Below are 26,796 nucleotides of genomic sequence, written 5' to 3'. Positions count from 1 at the left end.
ATGAGGTATATGTACATATATCCAGAAATTGGGGAAAAACATATACTTTAAAGCAAAAGTGCACAGAGTTTACAGTGAGTCAATAAATGTAGCAAGCAAGCAGAAAGACCTAAAAAGACATCATAAAGTACCTAATGAAATAGTTTCTTAGACTTAGACACTCGCCTCACCTACCTTCTGTTGCATGTCCCTCAATCACTCCAAAGCTAATCTTGTCAGACAAAGTACAAAAGCTGAATAAGAACAAGAAACTTTAATGATGATTGTTTAGTCACTACCAAGCCACCCCATCACCTGGGGCCCTATTCAAGGAGTCCTGGGATTCCCACACAGACATGATGGGCCTAGATCTCAAATAGATCCCTCTCATCACTGTCACTGGTCATCTCCATCAGGAACAACATAGTGGACCCCACTGTGGGCCCCTATTAGACATGGCCCTCAATATGGATGGATCAACAATGGTAGAGAATGTTCCATTCTCTGAAGGAAGGTTGGATAGCATATTATGCCTATCACCTGAGAATGATGGGTCCTGAAATTAGTGCAGCCTAGAATGTTCCTAGCTGTGACCACAGAATGTGAACTCAGATCCTACAGGGATGCAGAGGTTACATAGGCTCCTGTGATGACTATGGGCCCCAGATCAAATTGATGGGGTTTACAGTTAATAATATTTGTATACTTTTCACATATTTGGAAGCTACTTTATTCCTTGACCCAGCTTTCTGGTCCTTTATCCAACTATGACACCACCCCCACAGACAATAGCTTAGGTCACCTGCATATTAGATGCCAGGCACAGGCAAAAACCAGCTGTGTCATGGACCCCTATTTTGGAATATACCTAAAATAGACCTACTAGCTTTTTCCAAAATGGAAATCCCAAATCTTCATCCACAATATTCCAGCCGTTAGGTTCATGATTAGTCAACAATGTGCTCTGCTATCTTAACTTTTTCAGCCATCAGGTTCCAGATGCTACCATGATACCAACCAGATGACCCCACCAATGTGTCCTGGAGCTCCACTGCCCCAGAGCTCTGCCCCACTAGGGAAAGAGAGAAAGAGAGAGGCTGGGAGTATGGATCAGCCTGTCAACGCCCATGTTCAATGGAGAAGTAATTACAGAAGCCAGGCATTCCAACTTCTGTACCCCATAATGACCCTGGGTCCATGCTTCCAGAGGGATAAAGAATAGTAAAGCTATCAGGGGAGGGAATGGGATACAGAGTTCTGGTTGTGGGAATTGTGTTGAATTGTGCCTTTCTTATCCTATGGTATTGTCAGTGTTCCCATTTTACTTAAAAAAAAAAAAAAAAGATCTAATGGACACCACCATTAACAAATCAAAGACTGAGAAGAAAGATATATGCACAAAATATGTCTCTCAGGATAATATTCATTACAAAGGAACCTACAGTAACTTTAGAGTGGAGAAACACCACCCTTTAACCAAGCAATAGAAGTTGATAGCAGTAGCAACAGGATTCATCTTTCAGGCACCAAGCCCCCTCAATAACCCTAGTGGCAATTGAAAAAAAAAAAAGAGAGAGAGAGAGAGAGATGGAAACAAAGAAGAAAGTGAGCAAAGAGAGGAGTATGACAGTAAGGAAACAAGCTATAGTGATTGGTGCCAATATGGAACTTTGTAAGGAAATGACATCCAGAGAAATCTTCTGAGAATTTGACTCCATGATACATTGTGTGAAGCCCCTGGGGATGAAAGTGCTCATAATTAAAAATGAAGGAGGATGAGGACTATGAGGATGAGAATGAGGAAGAGGAGGAGGAAGAGAAAGAGACATACAGCAAAGTTCTTCATTATTTCTCCAGGTTTAGATTCTTTGACTCCTACTCCACATAAAGATGAGATCCAAGGGACCTTGGCTATTTACTAGGGCTACAAATACTGGCCTTTGTGGTTCCTTCTAAATCTAATATTCAATGATCATATGCTTTCTAGAGAAGATGGTTAAGACCACAGGGGCAGATAAAGTTTTTTTAAAAAATAGGGAGCTCTACCTAAACATGTATAACCCAGTTAATTCTTCTTTGGAAAGAGGGGGTGCATTGAATGATCTGGATTAGACACATAGCTGATCTCTACACCATCTGTCTCCATGTCACTGCTGTTTTTACTAAGGAATGTCATTTTTTCCCTCTCTTTCTTTGGCCATTTGTGGGTATGATGGAAGCTTATGAAATGAGTCCAGTAGGAACCAAGGCTGGTCTCCTCTCAACCCCTGCCCCATCTTATGGACCTCAGTGTTCCTTTCCTTCTTCGATTTTTTATTTTACCACTTCCCAGACTGTTAAACATGAGAGCCAAATCTTATCATATTTTGTATTTTTGGCCCTTGCCTCTCATCCCAGAGTTAAGTTCACACCCCTTACTGCAACCCAACGTTGAGTCATCTACTGCCATCACCCTCTTCTTTCCCAGAGTTCATGAGATTCATGATGCAAAGGGGAACCCGTGGACCAGAGCAGGTCTGGAAGATGTCAAAAACCTTCCCACAGCAGTTCCTGAAATGTAATGTGAGAAACGCTGGAATCATTTAAGGCCACAGAACATTTGATTCCTATAGTCTGGGCCCACTATGACTTTCCCATCTTATTTCCCTCACTACTTTTTCATTCACTCTGTAAATATATTTTATGCAATTACTAGGTACCAGGCAAGGAACTACATGCTAGGTTTATCATGAAGCAACAATCAAATCCCTTCCTTCACCAAGCCTGCAGGTAAGTGGGAGAAATATACATTCAACAACGATTACATAAATTACCCATTATACTGTAAGAACTGGGATGTAATGAAAACTGCATATGCTCTGTGACCCAATTTCTTCCTGGTGGAGTTTCAAAACCCTTTGGAACTTCCTTCAGTGACAGGCAAATTTTGTCATGCTAATAAAGCAGAATAGGTGGCTTCAGAAAGGGCACAGCTCACCTGAAAGGCCAACCAACCACTAGATCAGGTTGGTTGGAAAAAGAGTGAAGGTTGCATTTAGACATGTGGCTAATGACTTAGTCAGTCGTACCTTTGTAATGAGACCCCAGTTAGAACTGTGGATATTAAGAAAAACAGACTCTGAGGCTTCCTGACTGGAGAATTCAAGGATGCTCTGAAAGGGCCCAAAGGACAGTTCCCAGGGCCAGGTGGTTGCACACCAGGTTGAGCACACATATCACATTGCCAAGGACTCTGGTTCAAGCCCCCAGTCTCCATCTGCAGGAGGAAAGCTTCACAAGTATGAAATAGTGCTGCAAGTATCTCTCTGTTTCTCTCCCTCTGTCTCCCCTCCTCCCTCAATTTCTGACTGTCTCTATCAAATAAATAAAGATAATTTAAAATGTTTTAATTAAAAAGTAGTGAGTTCCCTGGGCAGGGCATGTGCCTTTCAACACATGAGGCCCAGCACCACACGGAAAGTACCATGACCCAGGGGAAGCTCCTGTGCTATAATCTCTCTCCCCTCTCTTCACTAGTGCGCTCTCTCTCTCTCTCTCTCTCTCTCTCTCTCCTTAACCCCATGAAACAATAAACAAAGAGTCATTGGGAGAGTAACATATGTGGATTCCATGAGGAAAGGGCTAGGAAGCTCTGTGCACCCCCACATGCACACACACCCCTGCCTGCCTGCCCTGTCTTTGTCCTGCATCTGTATTCATTCAGGTAGTTCTGATTTGCCTCCTCTATAATAAAATGACAACCACAAATATAGCCTTTACCCTGGATTCTTGGAGTCACTCTAGCAAATAATCAAGTCTGAAAACTCCTGAACATGTGGCCAAGTCAGACACAGGTACAGTTGGGCTGGCCAAGTGGAACCCCCAAAGGTCAGCTACACCTGAAGTGAGGTCAGTATCCTTGAGAACATTCCCTTTCACTCATGCAATCTCAGTTATTGGTACCAGGAGTGAATGGAGCTGCAGATCACACAACTGGTGCCAAAGAATTGGCATTGCTAAACCTCATTGGCTACGATACTGCCACTGTACAAAGCTAGAATTGGCATTGATATGTAACTGTATAGGGCAAAGGAACAATCCCTAGCAGGTATCAGGAGAGGCTTGAGATGTGACATTTCAGCTGGGACCCACAGTTGGAAAGGAGCTCAGGGAGTGTCCACCTCATCAGTTGCAGGCACTAGAATCTCGCAGCTGAATTCCTCTTGTCTCAGCCACTCAAATTCTTCTTCTTTTTTTTTTTTGTATAAAGATTCTTTTTAAAACTTTTTTATTTATAAAAAGGAAACATCGACAAAACCATAGAATAAGAGGGGTACAGCTGGGAGTCAGGCTATAGCGCAGCGGGTTAAGCGCAGGTGGCGCAAAGCACAAGGACCGGCATAAGGATCCCGGTTCGAACCCCGGCTCCCCACCTGCAGGGGAGTCGCTTCACAGGAGGTTAAGCAGGTCTGCAGGTGTCTATCTTTCTCTCCTCCTCTCTGTCTTCCCTTCCTCTCTCCATTTCTCTCTGTCCTATCCAACAATGACAACAACAATAATAACTACAACAATAAAACGAGGGCAACAAAAGGGAATAAATACAATAAATATTAAAAAATAAATAAATAAAAAAGAGGGGTACAGCTTTGCACAATTCCCACCACCAGACCACTGTATATCAACCCCTCCCCTGGTACTTTTCCTACCCTTTAACCCTCTCGGAGTACAGACCCAAGATCATTGTGGGATGCAGAAGTTAGAAGGTCTGGCTTCTGTAATTGCTTCCCCACTGAACATGGACGTTGACAGGTCTATCCATACTCCCAGCCTGTCCTTCTCTTTCCCTAGTGGGGAAGGGCTCTGGGGAAGCAGAGCTCCAGGACACATTGGTGGGGTTGTCTGTCCAGGGAAGTCTGGTCACATCCTGGTAGCATCTGGAACCTGGTGGCTGAAAAGAGAGTTAGCATACAAAGCCAAACAAACTGTTGGACAATTGTGGACCTAAAGGCTGGAATAGTGCAGGTGAACTGTTGGGGGGTCCCTTCATTTTGTGGATAGCTAGTTGGCATATTTTAGTTATATTTTAAATGGCCTGTAGCTATACTAGTGTTTTTTTGTGTGGATTTTTTTTTGGTTTGTTTATTCTTTTGTTTTTTGGTTGTTTTTCTTTTCTTTTTTGCCTGAACCTGAAATCTGATATGCAGGTGGATCCTAATTATTGTCTGGGGAGATGATGTCATGGCTAGGAAAAGGACCAGAAAGCTGGATCAGGAAAGAGAGTAGCTCCCTAATATGGGAAAGGGATATAAATATTATTGTAAACCCCATCAATTTGATGTGATCTGGGGACCATAATTAGCTTAGGAGCCTGTGTGACCTCTACATCCCTCTAGATCTGAGCTCACATTCTGTGGTCATGAGTAGGAACATTCCATGCTGCCCCAGTATCAACCCATCTTTCTCAGGTGTATTATAGACTATGTTGTCCATCCTTCCTTTGAGGATGGAGCATTCTCTACCATTGTTGATCCAGGTTGAGGACAAGGTCCTATGGGGGCCCCCAAAGGGGTCTATTTTGTTGTTCCTGATAGAGATGACTGGAGACAATGGAGAGAGGGATTTATTTGAGGTCTAGACTCATCAAGTCTGTTTGGGAGACTCAGGACTCCCTGATTAGGAATGGCCTGATAGTGACTAAAGTGAGTGCAAACACGTGTGGCTGGTGACAGAGAGGAGCCTATGGAGAGATTAAGTGCTGGTAACAGTCTTTGTTTGTCAGTTGAGACACCACCTCCAGTCTGTTCCACCAACAAGGGGACAGCTGAGGGGAGGAGAGGACTCCCCAGAGACTCACCAAGTGCAACTCTGAGTCTCCATTGCTACTGCCCTCAGAGTCTGGAGCAGCAGCAGGGAGAGACACCAGGGGACAGAAATCTATCCAGGAAACTCAGGAGAAGACCTATACCTCAGTGGCATAGCGGTAGGGCTGTGAAAGTCTCTTTGCATAACCACTGGAGTATCTCTGCCACACCCTGCTTTATCTCTTGATCAGGAGTCAGTGATTAAGCTAAGAAGCCTACTTGTAGTTTAAAAGCCCTCAGGCTCCCATAGCCTACAGGGAAGAAAAAGAAAAAGAGGCTTTTAAACCACTGAGCTCCAACTCAGGGATTAAAATACTATTGAAACAACTTTTAACTTCCACCACTGTGAACCCTTTAATTACCTTACATAGACAAGTCAATCCAGGCAATAGTGACCAGTAATTTGAAAAGTACTGAGAGAGGGAACTCATAACATAATATATAAAATGGTTAAACCAACAAGAAGAAATAATGGAGAAGCAAACCAGGACAAGAGTCCAGCTAAAAGTCCCCCAAAGGGTGAAGAACAAAAAAACGAGTTCAACATCCAAACACTAGCTAAGGAAATAATCATAGGAGTGAGTAAAGAGTTTGAAAGAATTGTAATCAGAAATACAGGAACAACAAATGAGACTCTGGAAGAAAACACTAATTATCTCAAGGTTATTAGAGAGCTGAAAGCTGATAAAGCTGAGCTAAGAGCACAACTAGCTGAACAAGCTAAAACAGTATCAGAACAGGGTAACAAAATAGATGAACTCCAGAAAACAGTAGAGGGCAGAGAGAATAGAATCAATGAGGCTGAAGACAGAATTAGCAAGATCAAGGACAAAGTAGACACAACTAAAAAAGAAGTAAGAGATCTCAAAAAAAGATTACGAGATGCTGAAAACAACAACAGAGTCCTATGGGATGACTTCAAAAGAAACAATATATGCATTATTGGCTTACCGGAGGAAGAAAGAGAGGGAGAGGAATAAAGCATTCTTCAGGCCATAATAGCTGAAAACTTTTTAGTCTAGACAACATCAAAGACATAATGATTCAAGAAGCCAAGAGGGTCCCAAACAGAAGTAACCCAGACTTAAAGACACCAAGACACATCATACTTAGAATGGAAAGGAATAAGGATAAAGAAAGGATCCTGAAGCCTGCAAGAGAAAAACAAAGAGTCATCTACTCTTTGAGGAAACCCATAAGATTAGCAGAAGACTTCTCCACACAAACACTACAGGCCAGAAGAGAATGGCAAGATATCTATTGAGTGCTCAATGAGAAAGGCTTTCAACCAAGAATACTATATCCTGCTAGACTGTCATTCAGACTAGATGGAGGCAACAAATCTTCTCAGACAAGCAACAGTTGAAGGAATCAACTATCACCAAGCCTGCCCTGAAAGAAGTTCTGAAAGGTCTTCTATAAACAGTCAGACCACCATAAATAGGTCATATATCAAAACACTCTAAAACTCTACAAGAATGGAGTTAAAATATCTTTAATCTTTGATATCAATAAATGTCAGTGACCTTAATTCACCTAATAAAAGACACAGAGTAGGAAGATGGATCAGAAAATACAACTCAACAATATGCTGTCTACAGGAAACCCACCTAACTCAACAAGACAAACACAGACTTAAAGTGAAAGGATGGAAAGCTATCATACAAGCCAATGGCCCACAAAAAAAGGGCAGGAACAGCTATTCTCATATCTGACATGATAGACTTTAAAATAGATAAGATTAAAAAAAAGGGAGTCGGGCTGTAGCGCAGCGGGTTAAGCACAGGTGGCGCAAAGCACAAGGACCAGCATAAGGATCCCGGTTCGAACCCTGGCTCCCCACCTGCAGGGGAGTCGCTTCACAGGCGGTGAAGCAGGTCTGCAGGTGTCTATCTTTCTCTCCTCCTCTCTGTCTCCCCCTCCTCTCTCCATTTCTCTCTGTCCTATCCAACAATGACAACAACAATAATAACTACAACAATAAAACAACAAGGGCAACAAAAGGGAATAAATAAATTAAATAAATATTTTAAAAAAATAAATAAAAATAAATATAAAAATAAAAAAATAAAAAATAAAAAAAAAGATTAAAAAAGATAGGAATGGACACTACTTAATGCTCAGAGGATCAGTCAATCAAGAGGACTTAACAATTATTAACATCTATGCACCTAATGAGAAGCCATCTAAATACATCAAACGTCTACTGAAAGAGCTACAGCAATATATTAACAGCAACACAGTCATACTAGGGGACTTCAACACCCTACTCTCTCAACTTGACAGATCATCCAGGCAGAAAATCAATAAAGACATAAGGGAGCTAAATGAAGAGATAGATAAACTAGAACTGTTAGACATTTTCAGAGTCATTCATCCCAAGAAACTGGAATACACATTTTACTCGAATCCACATGGGTCATTCTCAAGGATAGACCATATGACCACAAAGACAGCATCAGCAAATTCAAGAGCTTGAATTTGAAAATTCAAGAGCTTGAATTGAAATCATCCCAAGCATCTTCTCAGACCACAGTGGAATTAAACTAACACTTAACAATCAATAAAAGACTAGTAATAGTCTCAAAATGTGGAAGCTCAACAGTATACTTCTTAACAACTTCTGTGTCAAAGAGGAAATAAAGGAAGAAATCAAAATGTTTAGAGACTTCAATGAAAACAAAGACACAAGCTATCAAAATATTTGGGACACAGCTAAGGCAGTACTGAGAGGGAAGTTCATAGCTATACAAGCACACATTAGAAAACAAGAAAAAGCACAAATAAACAGCCTCATTGCACATCTTAAAGACCTAGAAGAAGAAGAATAAAGGAACCCGAAAGCAACCAGAAGGACAGAAATCACTAAAGTTAGGGCAGAAATAAATAACACTGAGAATAAGAAAACCATACAAAAGATCAGCAAAAGTAAATGTTGGTTCTTCAAAAGAGTGAACAAAATTGACAAACCTTTAGCCAGACTCACAAAACAAAAAAGGGAGAAGACCCAAATAAATCAGATCATAAATAAAAGAGGAGATATCACAACAGACACTGCAGAAATTCAACATATCATGCGAGGCTTCTATGAACAACTATGCCACCAAGCTAGAGAACCTGGAAGAAATGGACGATTTCCTAGATACCTACCAAATTCCAAAACTAAGTAAAAAGGAAGTGAATAACATGATCAGGCCCATCACAGCTAATGAAATTGAAACAGTTATCAAAAATCTTCCCAAAAATAAAAGTCCTGGACCAGATGGTTTTACAAATGAATTCTACAAAACCTTCAAAGAACTCATACCTCTACTTTTAAAAGTCTTCCAGAAGATTGAAGACAATGGAGTACTCCCCGCCAGCTTCTATGAAGCCAACATCACTCTGATACCAAAAGCAGACAGGGACATAACCAAAAAAGAAAACTACAGACCAATATCTCTGATGAACATAGATACTAAAATATTGAACAAAATTCAAGCCAACCAGATACAGCAGTATATTAAAAAGATTGTTCATCATGATCAAGTGGGGTTTATCCCAGGTATGCAAGGTTGGTTTAATATACGTAAATCAATCAACGTGATCGACCACATCAATAAAAGCAAGACCAAAAACCACATGGTCATATCAATAGATACAGAGAAAGCCTTTGACAAAATCCAACATCCCTTTAGGATCAAAACACTACAAAAAATGGGAATAGATGGAAAATTCCTAAAGATAGTGGAGTCTATATATAGCAAACCTACAGCCAACATCATACTCAATGGTGAAAAACTGGAAGCATTTCCCCTCAGATCAGGTTCTAGACAGGGCTGCCCACTATCACCATTACTATTCAACATAGTGTTGGAAGTTTTTGCCATAGCAATCAGGCACTAGCAAGGAATTAAAGGGATACAGATTGGAAGAGATGAAGTCAAACTCTCCCTATTCGCAGATGACATGATAGTATACACAGAAAAACCTAAGGAATCCAGCAAGAAGCTTTTGGAAATCATCGGGAAATACAGTAAGGTGTCAGGCTACAAAATTAACATTCAAAAATCAGTGGCATTCCTCTAGGCAAACACTAAGTTAGAAGAAATTGAAATCCAGAAATCAATTCCTTTTACTATAGCAACAAAAACAATAAAATATCTAGGAATAAACCTAACCAAAGAAGTGAAAGACTTGTATACTGAAAATTATGAGTCACCTAGCTACCTCGAGGTAGCTAGTATTTTCCTTGAGGGTTTCATCTGTTGTCTCCCTAATTCTGATAGCCCTTTCCTCCTTAGTTGTCTTCATTTCTGCAATTTTTAAATTTGCTATTGCTTGCATACTTTTCTTACTTATGGTTACTTCTGACTGATTTGGAGTTTCTTCTGGGATCCTGTCTTGTTTCATTGTGGTTGTAGTTTTATTTGCTCTTGATCTAACCATTTTTTTAAATCGATGCGTTTTTTATTTTTCTGTTCTGTCGTTCTTCAGCTGTTGTGTTTTAAGTACAAGCCATGCTATGCTAAACACCTTTATGATAAATGCAGTCACCAACCTCAGGAATTACAACAATAGTAACTGAAGCAAGGATTGATGCAGTTTAACCAATACCAGTCAGCCAAACAACACCTCAGGTCCAAGAAAAAATAGCAACCAAATCTAAATGAATGAGAAAGAGAAAGGAAAAAAGAGAAAGCAAGAATAGACAATTATGCAAATCTACTGTCCACTGTAAATTCTAGGGGTAGCAAGAGGAGAAAGGGAAGTAGAGAAGAGAGTCTACTCCGAGTCAGATTTCTTCCCCCAAATAATTCACAAGCGAGTATCAGTGAATTCAGAATGTAGTAGAAGGGGGAGGGAAGAAAAGAAGATAAGAACAAGAAAAAAAAAATAGCAGTGAAAGGAAAGTTTTTTTTTTTTTTTAAATTAGCTGGGAGGAGGAAAACAAGGGAGAGTGGATGGAAGAGGTAGAATGAGACAAGTTCCTCTCACAATGGACAGGACAGCCAGTCACCTAGCAATGGAAAAAACAATAATAGTTAATTTTGGTCAACCTGAAGAAGGAGGGGATAGAGGGATACACGTATATATGATAGTAATAGTAAAATAAAATAGAGTAAAAGACCCTAACAGTCAGTCTGCAGCTTGGTGGGTTCAGGATTAGCTCAGGCAGCCTGAGCAAAGACCACCAATTATAAAAAAAAAAAACCTCCAGGTAGTCTTTCCCAGGCAGGGATGAGGCTCTGGTTGGTCAGGTATTTTGTTACTCAACTAGAGCTCCTTTCACTTAGAAAAAAAAAAAGAGAGAGAGATAGAAGGATATCAAATAGGAAAAGAACTGGAATGATACCCCTGTTGAGCTAGGAATCTGGGTAAAGAAAAAAGCTCAACAGGGAGCTTGCTAGTAGCAGCTCTCCAGCCCCTGGGTTCTGGTTTTGGGGTGGGGGAGGAGGGGTGCACTTCAGGAAAAATCAGAAGATTTCCTTTCTTTTTCCTCCATTTTCTAACCCAAGATTGAGGTATAGTCACCTCCTTGGTGTCACACTTCTTCTTCTTCTAGCGTTTGCCCTTCTTCTTCCAGTCAACAGCGTCAGGTTGAGCCTGATGTCTGCTTGTTGCTGGCTTTGAAAGTGACTGGGATCCATGTGGATTCAGTCGGCTAGGAAGGATCATCAGTTTCCCCAATGAGTGGGTACTCACGGGATGCACCACGAGAAGGTCGATCCAATGCATCCCACTTAGAACCCCTTTTTCACTGTCCTGCTAACTGTAATATCCTACCTATCTGGCTGCTGTTGTCTGAGCTCATGCCAGTAGCTGCCTCCAAGTCACCATCCAGGCACTCAAATTCTAGGCCTCCCCCCCCACCCCCACCCAGAGCCTGCTCAGATTCCCTTCCATAGGTTTGTCCTGGGCATTGACAGTGCCCACCCTCACCTTGGCTAGCACAGTCCTTCCTGCCAGCATCACCCAGTTGGCATTCATGAGTGATTGTTTCTTTGCTGAAGTGTCTGTTTTGTTCAGAGTAAACAGCATGGATTCAGAGGACATGCTTTCCACACAGTAATGATGTTGAAGAATTCTTGTTGTACACACAGCTGACATGCACTGGCATGGATCTGTGCTGGACCCTGTCTTCAACCCTCTCCAAGGGCCACCATATGGAGCCCATGCAACGAATTTCTGAGGTGAGTGTAAGTCCTTTCCACTTCAGGGGTCAGAGAATAGTGAGTGGGCAAGGCACAGGGAGGAAAGGCAAGAGAGAGAGGCTAAGCAGTAAGACAAGGCTAGTGAGAGGAGAATAATAAGACAAGGGGTCTCTTCAAACTTGTCAGTTGCCAGGAGAGTGATTTTTTTTCTCTTCCTCCTAGTAACACCTTTCTTGGTGATGAAGGTTGCTTGCAGGAACTCCATGAAAACTCAAGACTTTTCTTTCCTATGGGCAGGTAATAGAAGCCTTGAAATGCTAGTCATTCTCGAGTTGTAAAGCCTCCCAATCATAAGGCCAATTCCTTTAGGCAGGTGTGTGTCAGGTAAGGAGCCTGTCTCAGGTGCTAAAGCCTGTCTCCACTCAGGCACTGCTTGTTCGAGTCCCATTTGGTGCTAGGCCTGAGAACACAGGCCAAGCAAAGCACAACCTGGCCCTTTAAGAAGTTCACAATAGGGAGTCAGGTGGTGGCGCAATGGGTTAAGCGCACATGGTGCAAAGCACAACGACTGGTGACTGGCATAGGGATCCCAGTTAGAGCCCCTGGCTCCCCACCTGCAGGGGAGTCGCTTCACAAGCAGTGAAGCAGGTCTGCAGGTGTCTATCTTTCTCTCCCCCTCTCTGTCTTCCCCTCCTCTCTCCATTTCTCTCTGTCCTATCCAAGAACAACTACATCAGTAACAACAACAATAATAACTACAACAATAAACAAGGGCAACAGAAGGGAATAAATAAATAAACATTTAAATAAAGAGAAGATGACAATTAGCTAGAGAAGATTGTTCACTAGGGAGGGTATGTGCCTTGCCCTGTGCACGGCCCAGATTTGAGCACCAACACCACACAGGAGATGCTATGGCACAAAAGAAACTCAAGTATCTTAGTGTCTATCTTCTCTTTTCTTCTCTTTTCTTCTCTTTTCTTCTCTTCTCTTCTCTTCTCTTCTCTTCTCTTCTCTTCTCTTCTCTTCTCCCTCTCTCTCTCCCCAACAACCAGATGAATAAGAGATTACCAAAGCAGAGACCATTTCTATGAGATAGCAATTGTAGGATATCAATACAGCCACCCCACCCATAGTGCCTTTGTGTAGATTAGGAAAAGGTGCCCCTCTGAATGAGGGCCATGGGCTCTAGTTTCAATACTCCCAAAGGCTCACTTGAGGAGTGAAGAGAAGTTTCATCTTTGGGAGGCTACAAACTGGCCCATCTCCTGAGAACAGGTCTGGCTATGAGCCCCAGCAGGCCTTAACAAGGTGTCAACCTCCCTGTGAGTGTGTGTGGGTGAGGAGATGCCACCCCAGAGGGCAGGGCAGATGAGGGAGGTGCAGAGGCTGTGCCAGCCTCTTTGGTGAAGGAGAGGGACATGGTCTGAAGTGGTCAGACACATGACTTGGAACACATGACTTGTACAACAGTGAGCAGGTGCCAGGAAAGCAGGACCCAGGGACATCACCAGGCTTCAGTGAAGGAGGTAGAGTTGGGCAGAGACCCAGAAAGTTGACCTCAGTAAACCTAGCTGCCTTGTTAATGGGAAGACTCCACAACCATCCAAGGATCAATCCACTTTTCTTGGGCTCTGTCAACTTTCAATTTCACACACCCCACACTGGGACAAGGATCGGTGCCAAAATGTTATGATTACTTAGGAATACATTTTACAACCAACAACTGAAAATGCAAAAATATCTCGGGCATCTTGGCAAAGCTGCTACCGCCTGGTGAAGATTAAGTTAACTGGGCCCCAGAAGTCCTGCCGAAAGGACATAGAATCTAATCTCCAGTGTCCTTCCTCCCCCACCCCAGTATTACTGAGGTGACAGTATTGGAGAGCTGTGTCCTATGGTCACACAAATCAAGCCTGACCCACCCCCTAGCCCCACACACCAATGGGGAGATAGCAGTTCCTTTCCCTCCTGCCAAATGCTACTCGTGCTGCCTTCTGTTTACTGGTAAACTCAGGCTTTGCATGCCAATTTCTTGTCTTGAATAATTAATGCAGCACATATGAATAATTAAGGCTCAACTGAGACCTACAGATGAGAAACTTCTACCATGATTTGGCTTTTCATGCAGTGTGATGAAAGGAACCAGAGATTACTAGTCATAGAGACCTTACTGAGTGGAAATACTCAACCAGATACCCAGCCCCCCTGGGAAGGCCAATGAGGCAACAGTCACCTGTTCCCCACTGGTTGGTGAAATCCCACAAGTCTCACCTCTTTGTAGCTGTACAGGCCAGTCTTTCTGAGTTGCTGACTCCTGCTGCTGTGTGAGATGATTGGTTTCTTGGATCGTTGTTGCTGTGAAAGCTCCTGAATTCCAGACCATCTGTTCTTCGTGAAGGGACCAAAATTTATGAAGGTTTTTGAAAAGGTGGGCTGCCTCAGTCATCGGGAAGAAGAGAAATTCTGCTTTGTGGCAGCACTCTGAAAATGCCACTGTTTGTTTTCACTATTTTTCCTTGTGCAGTTTAGAATGAAGCTGAAAATACAAAGGCAGATAGAGTCTCCCACCCTGGAGGGGGCTGGTGTTCCGACACAGTGGTTCGGGACCCTAGTGAGACATGTCCAGCAGGACCATGTGCCACAGAGGGGTGCAACATGGCTCCAGTTCTAAGTTTCTGAGTGGCTGGCTGATAGTTAAGTGAAGTGAAAGTGTCAGGGAACAACAGCAGCCCAACAGGGGGAACATCATGAGATAAGTCTCTGAAAATGATGGGGGCACCTCTTTATTTTATTTTAATTTTTTTATTTTATTACATGTGTCCCAGTCATAAGCACCTAGGAGGGTAGAAGAAGACTGGCTTCTTCCCTCAACAACTGCTATATTTAAGCTCATCAGAGACTAAAATAGTCAAGTATTCCTTCTGTAAGATTAACAGAAATATTCCAAATGCCCTAGCAGATAGTTTATCTCACTAGGCCTATTTTTCTTCCCCTCCTCCTTTTCCTTTGTATCTATCCTCCCTCTTTTTGCTGCCTCAAACACTGTTTTGGCTTCTTTTCCATAAGAAGGGTTATCTGCCCAACCCTTTGCACAGTTTCTGGGACACAGTGGCTACTCATAGAAATAGCAATAAACATCACTTCTCTTTCTCCTCTCCTCCCTGCTTCCTGTCAAATGCCCTCGCTAGCTTCTCAGAACTAGATGTGACTGACAACAGTCCTGTCACCGAAGAGCTCAGACCTCAGGGGCTGGAAAGTCACTGTCAGCTGTCTGCCAAATGTCTCAAAGGACTAATTTCATGGGCTTGATTGCCAGTTTCTCTCTCCAAATCAGCAGGCTCCTGGGCTGACACAAGCCAGTGCCACTCATAAGAGGGAAATAAGGAGGGAGGGAGGGAGGGAGGGAGAGAGAGAGAGAGAGAGAGAGAGAGAGAGAGAGAGAGATTAATTGCATGGAGATAAGAAGACTAATTACAATGAGTCAAAATTTCAGTCCACTGGAGAACTTTATAATCCAATTACCCACCTATGGAAAGTTTTCTGAAATCTCTAGCTATGAGAATTAGGATCACTTGTTTAAAGTACCATTTAAACTTTTTTTTACCCCCTTTTGTTGCCCTTGTTGTTTTGTAATTGTTATGGTTATTATTATTGTTGTTATTGATGTCATTGTTGTATAGAACAGAGAGAAATGGAGAGAGATGGGGAAGACAGGGAAAGAAAGAGAGACACCTGCAGACCTGCTTCACTGCCTCTGAAGTGACCCCCTATAGCTGGGGAGCTAGCAGCTCGAACTGGGATCATTACACTGGTCCTTGTGCTTAGCACCATGTGCGCTTAACCTGCTGTGATACTGCCCAACCCCCCATTTAAACTTATTGTTAGCAGAAGCCAGCAAAAAAAAAAAAAAATCAAATCCCTCCTTCAGGGTTACCTAGAAGGTCAGGGGCATACTTGGCCATTAAGCATCTTTTGAATGAAGAAAAGGACAATAAAAATATACTTTTTTTGCCCCTTTTCTTTAGGTTTTATTTATAAAGTGGAAACACTGATATAAGAATACAAGAACGTGGTGCATCCACCTTCCATCGCAGTCTTGCTCTGGGCCTTACAGGTTCCATCTCTCTTACCACCCTGTCTAGACATCTCCAGAAACAATGAACATCACTGAAAAGAAGTTCAATTCTAGGGCTGGGGAGATAGCACAATGGTTATGCAGAAACACTTCCATGCTTGAAGTACCAAGGGTCCCAGGTTCAATCCCCAGCCTGTCCATAAGCCAGAGCTGAGAAGTGCTCTGGTAGTAAATACAATAGAAGTTGAAATGAATTGATTTTTGTGAGTCAGGCAGTGGCATAGCAAGTTGGGTGCACATGACACTAACCACAAGGACTGGTGTAAGGATCCTGGTTTGAGCCCCCAGCTCCCCACCTGCAGGGGAGTCACTTCACAAGTGGTGAAGCAGCTCTGCAGGTGTCTTTCTCTCCCCCTCTCTGTCTTCCCCTCCTCTCTCGATTTCTCTCAGTCCTATCCAACAAAAGGACAGCAATAATAACAACAACAACAACAACAACGATGATAAACAACAAGGGCAACAAAAGGAAAAAAAAACGGAAGTTCAACTCTAGACTTGAAATTGATTATCTGCTACAACCTCAGTCACGGGCCTGGAACCCATGACTTACACATCTACCTTTCTAGTGGGTCTCCCCAAAAGGACCAGGTAGGGTTTATTTTTATTTTTTTGTGCAGATCTTGAGAGCAGACTGTTTATATTTTTACTTTATTATTATTTTTTTCTGTCATTGGGGCTTCATGATTAATCCACTGCTCCTCATGGCCATTTTTTTCCCTTTTTTTTTTTATTAGTGATTTAATACTGATTAACAGGATTGTAAGATTCCATAGTTCCCACCACCAGAGTTCTGTGTCCCATCCCTTCCATTGGAAACTACCCTATTCTTCGGCCCTCAGAGAGTATAGACCAAAATTCTTTGTGGGATGCAGAAGATGGGAAGTTGGGCTTCTGTAATTGCTTCTCCGCAAGACATGGGTGTTGGCAGGTCGATCCAAATCCCCAGTCTGTTTCTATCTTTCCCTAGTAGGGTAGGGCTCTGGAGAGGTGAGATTCCAGGACACACTGATGAGGTCATCTGCACAGGAAGGGGGATCAGGATGGCATCATAGTGGCATCTGCAACTTGGTGGCTGAAAGGCACTAAGATATAAAGCAAATTGCTCAACAAACAGGAACATAAAGGTAGGAATAGAACAAATGAAACTAGGGGTCTTCACATGGGAAGAAGCTAGGAAGTCTATTTTATGTATGTTCCATCTTTCCCTAGTGGGGTAGAACTCTGAAGATGTGAAACTCCGGGACACATTGGCTTGGTCAAAAGGAGACCTTTTCTTTTTCTTTTTTTACTTCTTTTTTATTTATTTATTTAAGAAAGGATTAATTAACAAAAAACAAAACCATAGGGTAGGAGGGGTACAACTCCACACAATTCCCACCACCCAATCTCCATATTCCACCCCTTCCCCTGATAGCTTTCCCATTCTCTGTCCCTCTGGGAGCATGGACCCAGGGTCATTGTGGGTTGTAGAAGGTGGAAGGTCTGGCTTCTGTAATTGCTTCCCCACCTTTTCTTTTTCTCTCTTTCTTTCTTTTTTCTTATTCCATTTTTGTTGCCCCCTTTTTTTTTTGTAGTTATTGTTATTATTGATGTCATCATTGTTGGATAGGACAGAGAGAAATGGAGAGAGGAGGGGAAAGACAGAGAGGGGAAAGAAAGATAGACACCTGCAGAGCTGCTTCATCACTTGTGAAGAGACTCCCCTGCAGGTGGGGAGCTGGGGGCTCGAACCGGGATCCTTACACCAGTCCTTGCGCTTTGCACCACCAGCACTTAACCTGTTGTGTTACCACCCGACTCCCAGAGGAGACCTTTTCTAATGTGTACCACCTGATACTCAGAGCTGAGTACTCTCTGGATGTCAGAGGAAAAGTCACTTTTATTTAATGAAGGCATATTATATATATTTAGGGTTATTTCCAGAAATGATTATTTCTTCTTGGGAAAATTTATATTAAGGTGGGGCAAACATCAGTGGTTAGGCGTTACAATATGAAACGGTGTGTTCTTGTCTTGAGATACCCTCTCCATGGCCCTTGTGCCCCAGTTATTTTTTGAATGAATATATGAGTAGATTAACAGACTGATAATACTTTTGAAGTATAGGTTTGAAACTTTATAGCATCAAATTGACAGAAGAAGAAACAGTTAATTTTTTTGAGGGGGAAAGAAAACATTAAATTAAGCTAAATAAACAAATAAATTTAGGTAACGTGGGATGAGATGCTCTGTATATAGAGTCAAAAAGCCAGGTACATGAACGTAAAAATCAGGAATTTTAGTATAAGCCGTCTTGTCTCTTGTCGGCTTCTTCAGGATCACACCCTCACTATGAACTAGCACCGCTAAGGACTGCCCCACTCTTCAAAGGGAGGCTGTCACTTAAGGAAGACTGGTCCTGAACTGAGTGCAGCTCAGAATGTTCCCAGCTGTGATCATGGACTGTGGCCACAGACTGACAGGGACTCGGAGGTAAGACTGTTCATTTCTGTACTGTGTGAGCAGCATATGTGAAACCTGGCATCTACTTACAAATCAGAGTGGAAATGTATTTATATATTTTTTCAAGTTTGAGAGCTTTCTGATTAACAAGATTGTAAGAATCCACAGTTCCCACCACCAGAGTTCTGTGTCCCATCCCCTCCATTGGAAACTTCCCTACTCTTTAGCCCTCAGAGAGTATAGACCAAAATTCTTTGTGGGATGCAGAAGATGGGAAGTCGGGCTTCTGTAATTGCTTCTCTGCAGGACATGGGTGTTGGCAGGTCGATCCAAATCCCCAGTCTGTTTCTATCTTTCCCTAGTAGGGTATGGCTCTGGAGGGGTGAGGTTCCAGGACACACTGATGAGATCATCTGCTCAGGGAGGGGGATCAGCATTTGCTCAAAGTTCCTTTTTAATAGGAAACACAGGTGACTTAAGTGAGTTGTTAAAAAAAAAAAAAAAAAGACCCAGAATATTTTTATTCTAAATGGATGGCACTTTGCTGAAGCCTATCAAATACAGTAAATGAGTTTCTTGACATTAGTCCTCACACAATTGTCAGTAACAAAGTAGAATGTCTGCACCATGGCTGCCAAGGGGCTCCGGGTCACCAGAGCAGTACCAATGAGAACGTGTCACAGAGAAAATGAGGGCAGAAACAGACTGTCCAAAGGCAGTCACTGGAGAAATGTATAGGCAAGAGTGCAAACTTCACACATGAAGCTGAATCCTCCGGTGTTGATTCATGGAACCATAAAGAGCTTTAGAAGGTTAAGAGCTGACTTATTACTGATTCTTTTACTTGGTCAATTTTTTTTTTTGCTACTGTTTCCACCCCTCCCCCAACACTTTGGAATTGAAATATGTCACATAGAAAATCAATTTCTAGCTCTTGTTGAAAAGTCAGGCGGTCCAGTACACTGGGCTCCCATTATCAGATGAAACAATTGCCAAGCTGAAATATATATATATATATATATTCCTTATGAGTCTTTCAAATGGAAACATGAAGAATGGACCTAAAAATTATATTTTCTAGAAAAAAATGGAAGCCAGAGAATTTGGATGTGCTTTATATGAAAGTTAGTATCCAAATATCTGGTCCCTATTTTAGGGATGCCATTGAGCACTGAATACAAACAGTGACACTTCTTCAGTGGAAGCTGAGAGTGGGTTTAGGGAGCCCACCTTGAAGTCTGATGGGGAAATTCAGTCCATGTTAGCAAACGAGTGTAGGAAGTTACATCACAATGACTGGGTAGCTGGCAGAAGTAACTATGCAGAACATGAGGAAAACTCCTCAAAGCAGCAATTTGATGCCTGACATGGGCCAGCTTCCCAGTGCCACAGAAAGCCAACCACTCTTATGGCAGCTTCTGCAATAATGGAACTCAAATTGCAACTCAAATGCAATGGAGACAGGAGCAATACTCAGCTCTATCTCCACCATTCTTTTGTCTTATGGAAATATTTATGAAGCAGAAAGAGGTGGTTATAAATACAGGAAGTGATGAAGGGGGTTGGGCAGTGAAACCCAATAGAGGACACACACTACTATGTGCAAGGGCCTGGGTTCAAACCCCTGCTCCCCAACTGCAGGGGGGAATGCTTCATGAGCAGATCTGCAGGTGTTTATCTTTCTCTCTCCCTACCTCCCCTTCCTCTCTCAACTTCTCTCTGTCCTGTCAAATGAAATAGAAAGAAAAAGGAAAAATGGGAGGGGTGGATTTGTAGTGCTGGCACTGAGCCCCACCAATAAAACAAACAAACCAACAAAAAAACATGAAGACAGTTCCAGGGCAAATAGGATAAGGTCCAGAGACCATCAGTTTACCTGGCCTCCTGAGTCAAGATGAGATTCCATATATTTTTGCCTAAAGTAAATTTTATAACAAGTCTGAAGCTCTGCGGACTACTTTGAACATGAAGAGCAAGCAGGAAGGGGGATGGTAAGATTCTGCTATATGCCTTATCTTATTTCAAATTTAGCTGTAACACATTAACTATTGGTCACAAAATAGTTCCTTCAAATAGTGCCAAGAGTTGTCTTTGGTTTAAGCTGATTTATTAATCTTAGATCGCATCATCTAGGGTCATGCCAAGCAACCCTGACCCTTTGTAGCTATAGCTTCAAACTGACATGTTAGTGGGTGACTGATTGAACGTGGTTATAGAGTCTAACTTTAACTGCCGACAAGCAGTCCTATCCTTGTGCAGAACTGAATTTTACACCTCAAGAAAAAAAAAAGACCACTGGTCAATATTAGCCACCCAATATTAGCAGGAGGAGTTAAACTGGACACAGCTGGAAGATACAAGGGACACACAAAGCCCATGAAAATGCCATATGCTGTATGGCATTGTGTCACAAGCGAAGCTTCTTGTGGTTGTCCAAGAGGAAAATGCAGAAGGGGAGTTAACCCCAAGTTAAACAAAACATACTGCTCACTCATTTTTCTTTTCAATTTGAACAGATTATTCCCTCAGATGAGAACATACCATATTTCCTAAATAACAAGAGATAAGAATGTCCAAAACCAATCCTAAGGGGTAATAAATATTTGGTTTCCATCCCCTCTCTAGATAGGACAGGCATCCAAAGAGGCAGACCTTTATGCATAGATACCTTAAATAGACAAGTGTAACTCATTTTTTATTTCATTAAAATAGATTAAAAATTAGGCTGTGTAAAAGAATTAGGATTCTCAATAATTTACTATAATTTACATTAGCAAATGATGGTCATTAGTAGACACAGTGAAGAGATACACACAGAACCCAGAACCGGGAAAAGGAGATTCAGCTCGCCTGTGGTTCACTTCCTTGCAGGTTAACACAGCAGTGACCTCACAGAGAGCTTAGACGCAGCACAGAGGGGAACCTTCAGCACAGAGATGGTCCCAAGACTGTTCTTAAGCAAGTGGGCAGACCCAGTGAGGATTGACTTCCTGTTAAGGAGCATCGCTGACTCCAGTCAAAGCTCACAGGATCTCTCCTTTTCCTGCAGACATAGTCCACTGTCACAGTTACCCTTCTGTAAACACTCCCTTTGTCTGACACAGTCCAGTTTCCAGAGTAAAGAGGTAATACAGAAATGCAAGCCACTTGTCCATTTTCAGGAACTTCTTGGATCATTTAATATTCCCCAGAATTTGGTGACTCATCCCAATCTCACATGAAATGTTTCCTGTGCTTGTCATGTGAGGGAATGATGGGGAGTGAGGGGTGGCCAGGACTGCTTTGCTCCAGGAAGCAGTAACAGCAGGGAAAGGTACCAGGCCAGTCCCAGAGGAGTTCTACAGGCACTTGAGCATGGGGAACAAGTTCCAGGAATAAAGAAACAGGCTGGTGGTGAAGGATGGAAAGCAAAGTCCCCCACAAAAAAAGCAGACTGTGTGGGCCTTCTGGGACCTGACTCCTGGTTGCTGGAGACCTGGGGATGAGGAGGTAGCCCTCATCACAGGAGTCTCCATTGCTCCACTCAGGATATCAAGGCCTCATGGTGTGTGGGTGGATGGTGGGGCCCATGAGCAGTCACGAAGGTCATTGTGTTCACACTTGACCCATGCCTGGAGCAATGGCTTCAGCCCACAGCAGAACTATCGATCAAGGGCTAGGGCAGTGAGGGTCTAATTGAGTCTCAGTCCAAAATATCAGTCTCAAAGGGCACCAGGTGGTAATAGGACAGGTTGGTAACATAAGCAGCTGGGTCCTCGCCATCCTCCAGCTCTGAGGTGAACTCGGCTCCATTTTCAAATCTGAAATGAAAAACAACAGAGATGAGGGAGTTTACATGGGATCATGGGGTATGTGGAGGAGAGGTGAGAGCATGCAGCCCCAGTGAGAGGTGAACACGTCTCTACACTGATTCTTCCAAGGGCTGGCCCCACAGTGAGGTATGTAAATGTGGAAATGCTCTCTGCATTCCCCTCCCCACTGCATTTGTCAGCCCAGCTCCGCCTCCCTGAGCTCTGAGTCCTGGTAGCCAAAGGCTATGCAAAACTGGGAGGGAAAGGAGGGGGAGGTAGGTAGCATAATGGTTATGCAAAGAGACTCTCATGCCTGAGGCTCCCATGTCCCTCATTCAAACCCCCCCCCCCCCAACCAAAGCTAAGCAGTGCTCTGTTTGGAAAAAAAAAAAAAACTGCTAGCAGAAGTCTATCTTGCCAACTTGTCAGTATTATAGAGTATTCAGTCTTTTCTCCAATCCAGCTGGGGTGTGTGTGTGTGTGTGTGAGGGATCAGGGAGGGCAGGGGTGCCTGGTGAGGGACAGGGCCACATGACTACCAAGATGCAAGCTATCCAGATGACTATCTACCTCCAGCCTCCCATCAAGACCCTTGAGAAGCCAGGAAGGATGGGAGAACTGTGACGCTCTGGAAATGAATCACAGGCCTGAGATCTGGGTCCCTATTATTATCCTCCCACTCCCACGGTCTGCCCAGCCCCTCTGCTCCAACCCTTCTTTGAAGTGGGGGATGGGCTCACCTCAGCACTGTAGTGAGTGTGCTAGGAGCCTACAACCTCTGCAGTCAGTCAGGATGGCCCTCAGGCAGGGGCCCTACTGACTCACCCCTCCATTTGGGCACTTCACTTCCTGAGTCCAGTGGGGACACTGCTCCTGTGTTCTGATACCCACCCTCCCCAGAGGACAGCATGGGGACTGCCTGCTGGGCTCTGGCAAGTCCTGTGGCATTGACACCACAGCCTCACCACAGTTGTCATCCCCAGTGTTACTGAAGATGGCTGCATCCTAAGGCCTCCAGTCACTTACTTTTCTTTTTTCCTTAACCTCTGACCTTGTGGTCACTGTCATCTCCTCTTCACCCCTACTCTTCATGGTGTTACAGCAGATGGCTCCTGAGAGACAGACAGCAGCTGCCCATCCAGCTGCTTTCTGTTAGGCTCTCAGAGAGCTGCCTGGCAGGCCAGAGACAGGGCTTCCTTCTAAGTGCTCCCCTGAGTAACTGTGCAGACAGGAGCTTCTCCGTTAAGCTTGCCTGGAATCACAGAGGTTCCCCTGACTCTCTTGCTCTGTCTGTCAGTCATTATGAAGCAGTGTGGCCACATTTTTCAGATGTGGCCTCTGCGTTCATGCCAGGAAAAGTCACATTACAACTCTTGCTATTTCTCATAGATCTGGCCCTATGCCAGGGTTTCTTGAGAACTGTGGGATCTGTGACACCTGGCCAAGAGGGAGGGTCCACTAAGGGCACAGCCAGAAACCCCTCCCATGAAGTCAAAGGCAGCCCCTCCCCACCATGTGTTTCAGTCAGCCCTGTTCCCATGGTGCCTGCCCTGTGTCAGCATGGGGGGGGGGGTGTCTAGAGGCCATGAGCTAGTGAGCCATCTGTGTGCAGGTGTGCTGGGCTACCCCTTACCCTCTTCACCTACTTCCTATTTCACTTCTTTCAATTACTCTAAAGATAAACTTGTCAGGCAAAGTAAGGACTACAAAAGTTGGATAAGGGCAAGAGACTGGCATACTTTAATGGTGGCTCTTTTGGTCACTAACACCCCCACCCAATCATACCAGGCCACCCTACTTGAGGAACCCTGGGATTCCCACCTAGATATAATGGGCCTAGACCTCTAACAGATCCCTCTCTCCACTGTCACTGGTCATCTCCATAGAAATAACTCTGTGGACCCTCCTGTGGGTCTCTACAGGACCTTGCCCTCAATGTGGAACAGCAACGGTAGGGACTGCCCCACTCTCTGAAGGAAGGCCGGGGCAACACACTCTGCCACTTGAGGAAGACTGGTCTTGAAATGAGTGCAGCCTAGAATGTTTCTAGTTATGACCATGGAATGCAAGCTCAGACCTACATGGGTGCAGAGGTTACACAGGCTTCTGTGCTGAATATGGGCCCCAGATCAAATAAATGAGGTTTAGTTAACAGTATTTATATACCTTTCCATATTTGGAAGATACTCTCTTCTCTGATCCAGATTTCTTGTCCTGTTTCCAACTCTGACACCATCTCTACAGACAATACTTTTAGCCCACCTGCATGTTATCTGTGGGGCTCTGTTAAAAATGAGTAAAGTCATGGGTCCCTTGGAATATACATAACATAGACTTCCTACCTTTTTCTAAATCTCATCTGCTATAATCTTACCTTTAGGTTCCTGATTATTAAACAATTTGTTCTGCTTTATATCTTAATGCTTTTTCAGTCATCAGGTTCCAGATGCTACCAGAATGCCAACCGGACTTCTCTGGGCAGACGACCCCACCAATGTGTCCTGGAATCCCACCTCCCCAGAGCCCTGCCCCACTAGGGAAAGACAGAAACAAGCTGGGAGTATGGATCAACCTGCCAATCCCCATGTCCAATAGAGAAGTAATTACAGAAGCCCGACCTCCCACCTTCTGCACCCCATAATGATCCTGGGTTACTACTCCCTGAGGGATAAATAATAGGAAAGCTTCCAATGAAGGGGATGGGATATAGAACTCTGGTGGTAGGAGTTGTGTGGAATTGTACCCCCTCTTGTCCTACAGTCTTATCGATCATGATTAATCAGTAAATGAAAAAAAGGGCCACCCCAAATGTAAAATGGTCCAACCCATGTGAAGAGCAGTCTGGAGAACTCTTAAAATGCTAGAAATGGACCTACCTTATGATCCAGAAATTCCTTTCCTGAGGATATATTTTAAGGAATCAAACACACCCATCCAAAAAGATTTGTGTCTACCTATGTTCACTGAAGCACAATTTGTGCTTCCAAAAATTCCAAAACCTGGAAGCAACCCAGGTGTCCAATAACAGATGAGTGACTTAGTAAATTGTGTTATATATATGGACTACTACTGAGTAATACTACTGAGTAAATTGTGTTATATATATATGGAATACTACTCAGCTATTAAAAATACTGATTTGACCTTCTTTACGCCATCTTAGAGAGCTTAAAGGAATCATGTTCAGTGGCATAAGCCAGAAAGGGATGGATGAATATGGGAGAATTCCATTCATAGACAGAAGCTGAAAAATGAAAACAGAAGGAAAAACACAAAGCAAAACTTGGACTGGATCTGGTGTATTGCACCAAAGAAAAGGACTCTGGGCTGGGGTGGGGTGGTCAGGGCCTGGAACATGATGGCAGAGGAAGACCTGAGGGGGTGGGCAGATTGTTATGTGGAAAACTGAAAAATGTTACACATGTACCAACTATCATATTCTACTGTTGACTAAACTATTAACTCCTCCAATAAAAGAATAAAAATAAAATTCTCAAAAAAGGGGGGTGGGGAGACCTTTGGCCTGGTCAGCACATCCTTTTTTTTTTTTTTATGTTAGGATTTCAGGACATCTCCATTGTGAAGGACTCTTAAACCAAGTGCCCAAGAATCATCCACCTAAGAGATGAAGTCCTGGCTGGAGCCCAGACTCAAACTGAAGACACACTTGTTCCTATAGTGACCAGCCCAGATGTATGTCTCTGCACGTAAGTCCATTTTAATTTACTGAGTGGGTGAGACTGGGTTCAGAACTCCCAGAGAGACCTTCATGGTGTATCCAGAGCTAGGAGGTGGTGGAGGAAGGGGAGGGAGTACTGACCCAAAGCTTCATGTTCATCATCTAAGGTCTTCACGAGGACCTACAATGATGGCTTCATGTGAAAAATGAGAGAAGCCAAGGGAGGTGAAAATAACTTCCCAGTAACTTCATAATCTGGAAGAGCCTGGACTTAACCTTGAAGAGTAACAGAAGTCAATTTCTGATGTCCTCTAAGCTGCCCCTAATTCCTGAAGCACCCCCAGGATGAAGCTGGCAGTGGCTCCTAGCACCCTGGGTGTCGGGCTTTCTTAAAGCACTGATCATGGCCAAGAGCTTTGTCATGGAGGAAGGAAGACAGGAGAGGGCAGTGGGTACTTCTCCCTCTGAGACTCCAGCCCTTGAGCCACAAGCAGGAGATCATCCAGCCCTGTGACATGATGTCAACATTTAGCTTATACTTCTTCCCATCTTAGGAAACCAGGCCAGTAAAGGGAGGAGAAGTTGTCACCCCTCAGGTCCAGCACAAATCAGACCCTGAATGCTGGCAACTTCTCCAGAGTGGCCCCTCACAGCCACAAAGTTGGTGAATTTCTGTCCTTCAGAAAAGGCAGACCTGTTAAATAAGCCTTGAAATTTGGCTAGGGACAGCTCAGTGTTTAGGCCACCTTCCTAGTTAGAAACATGTGGGCAGTGAACCATAACCCCAGAACCA

At 43.4% G+C, this 26,796-nt stretch overlaps 1 protein-coding gene and 1 long non-coding RNA gene across 2 annotated transcripts in view; one reads left to right on the top strand and one right to left on the bottom strand.

Annotated features, from left to right (window-relative positions):
* Positions 1–26,796, top strand: part of LOC132538022 (uncharacterized) — a 397,739-nt gene that overhangs the window by 52,822 nt on the left and 318,121 nt on the right. The window lies entirely within an intron of this gene.
* Positions 21,216–26,796, bottom strand: part of PXDC1 (PX domain containing 1) — a 40,246-nt gene continuing 34,665 nt past the window's right edge. The window contains exon 5 of the mRNA XM_007522202.3: positions 21,216–22,333. Coding sequence (XP_007522264.1) covers positions 22,216–22,333 — 118 coding nt within the window. The 3' untranslated portion in view covers positions 21,216–22,215. The remainder of the gene's footprint in view (positions 22,334–26,796) is intronic.

The sequence above is a fragment of the Erinaceus europaeus genome, chromosome 4 (assembly GCF_950295315.1).
Source record: "Erinaceus europaeus chromosome 4, mEriEur2.1, whole genome shotgun sequence".
Classification (NCBI taxonomy): Eukaryota; Metazoa; Chordata; class Mammalia; order Eulipotyphla; family Erinaceidae; genus Erinaceus; species Erinaceus europaeus.
This window is presented reverse-complemented; position numbering and strand designations above follow the sequence as displayed.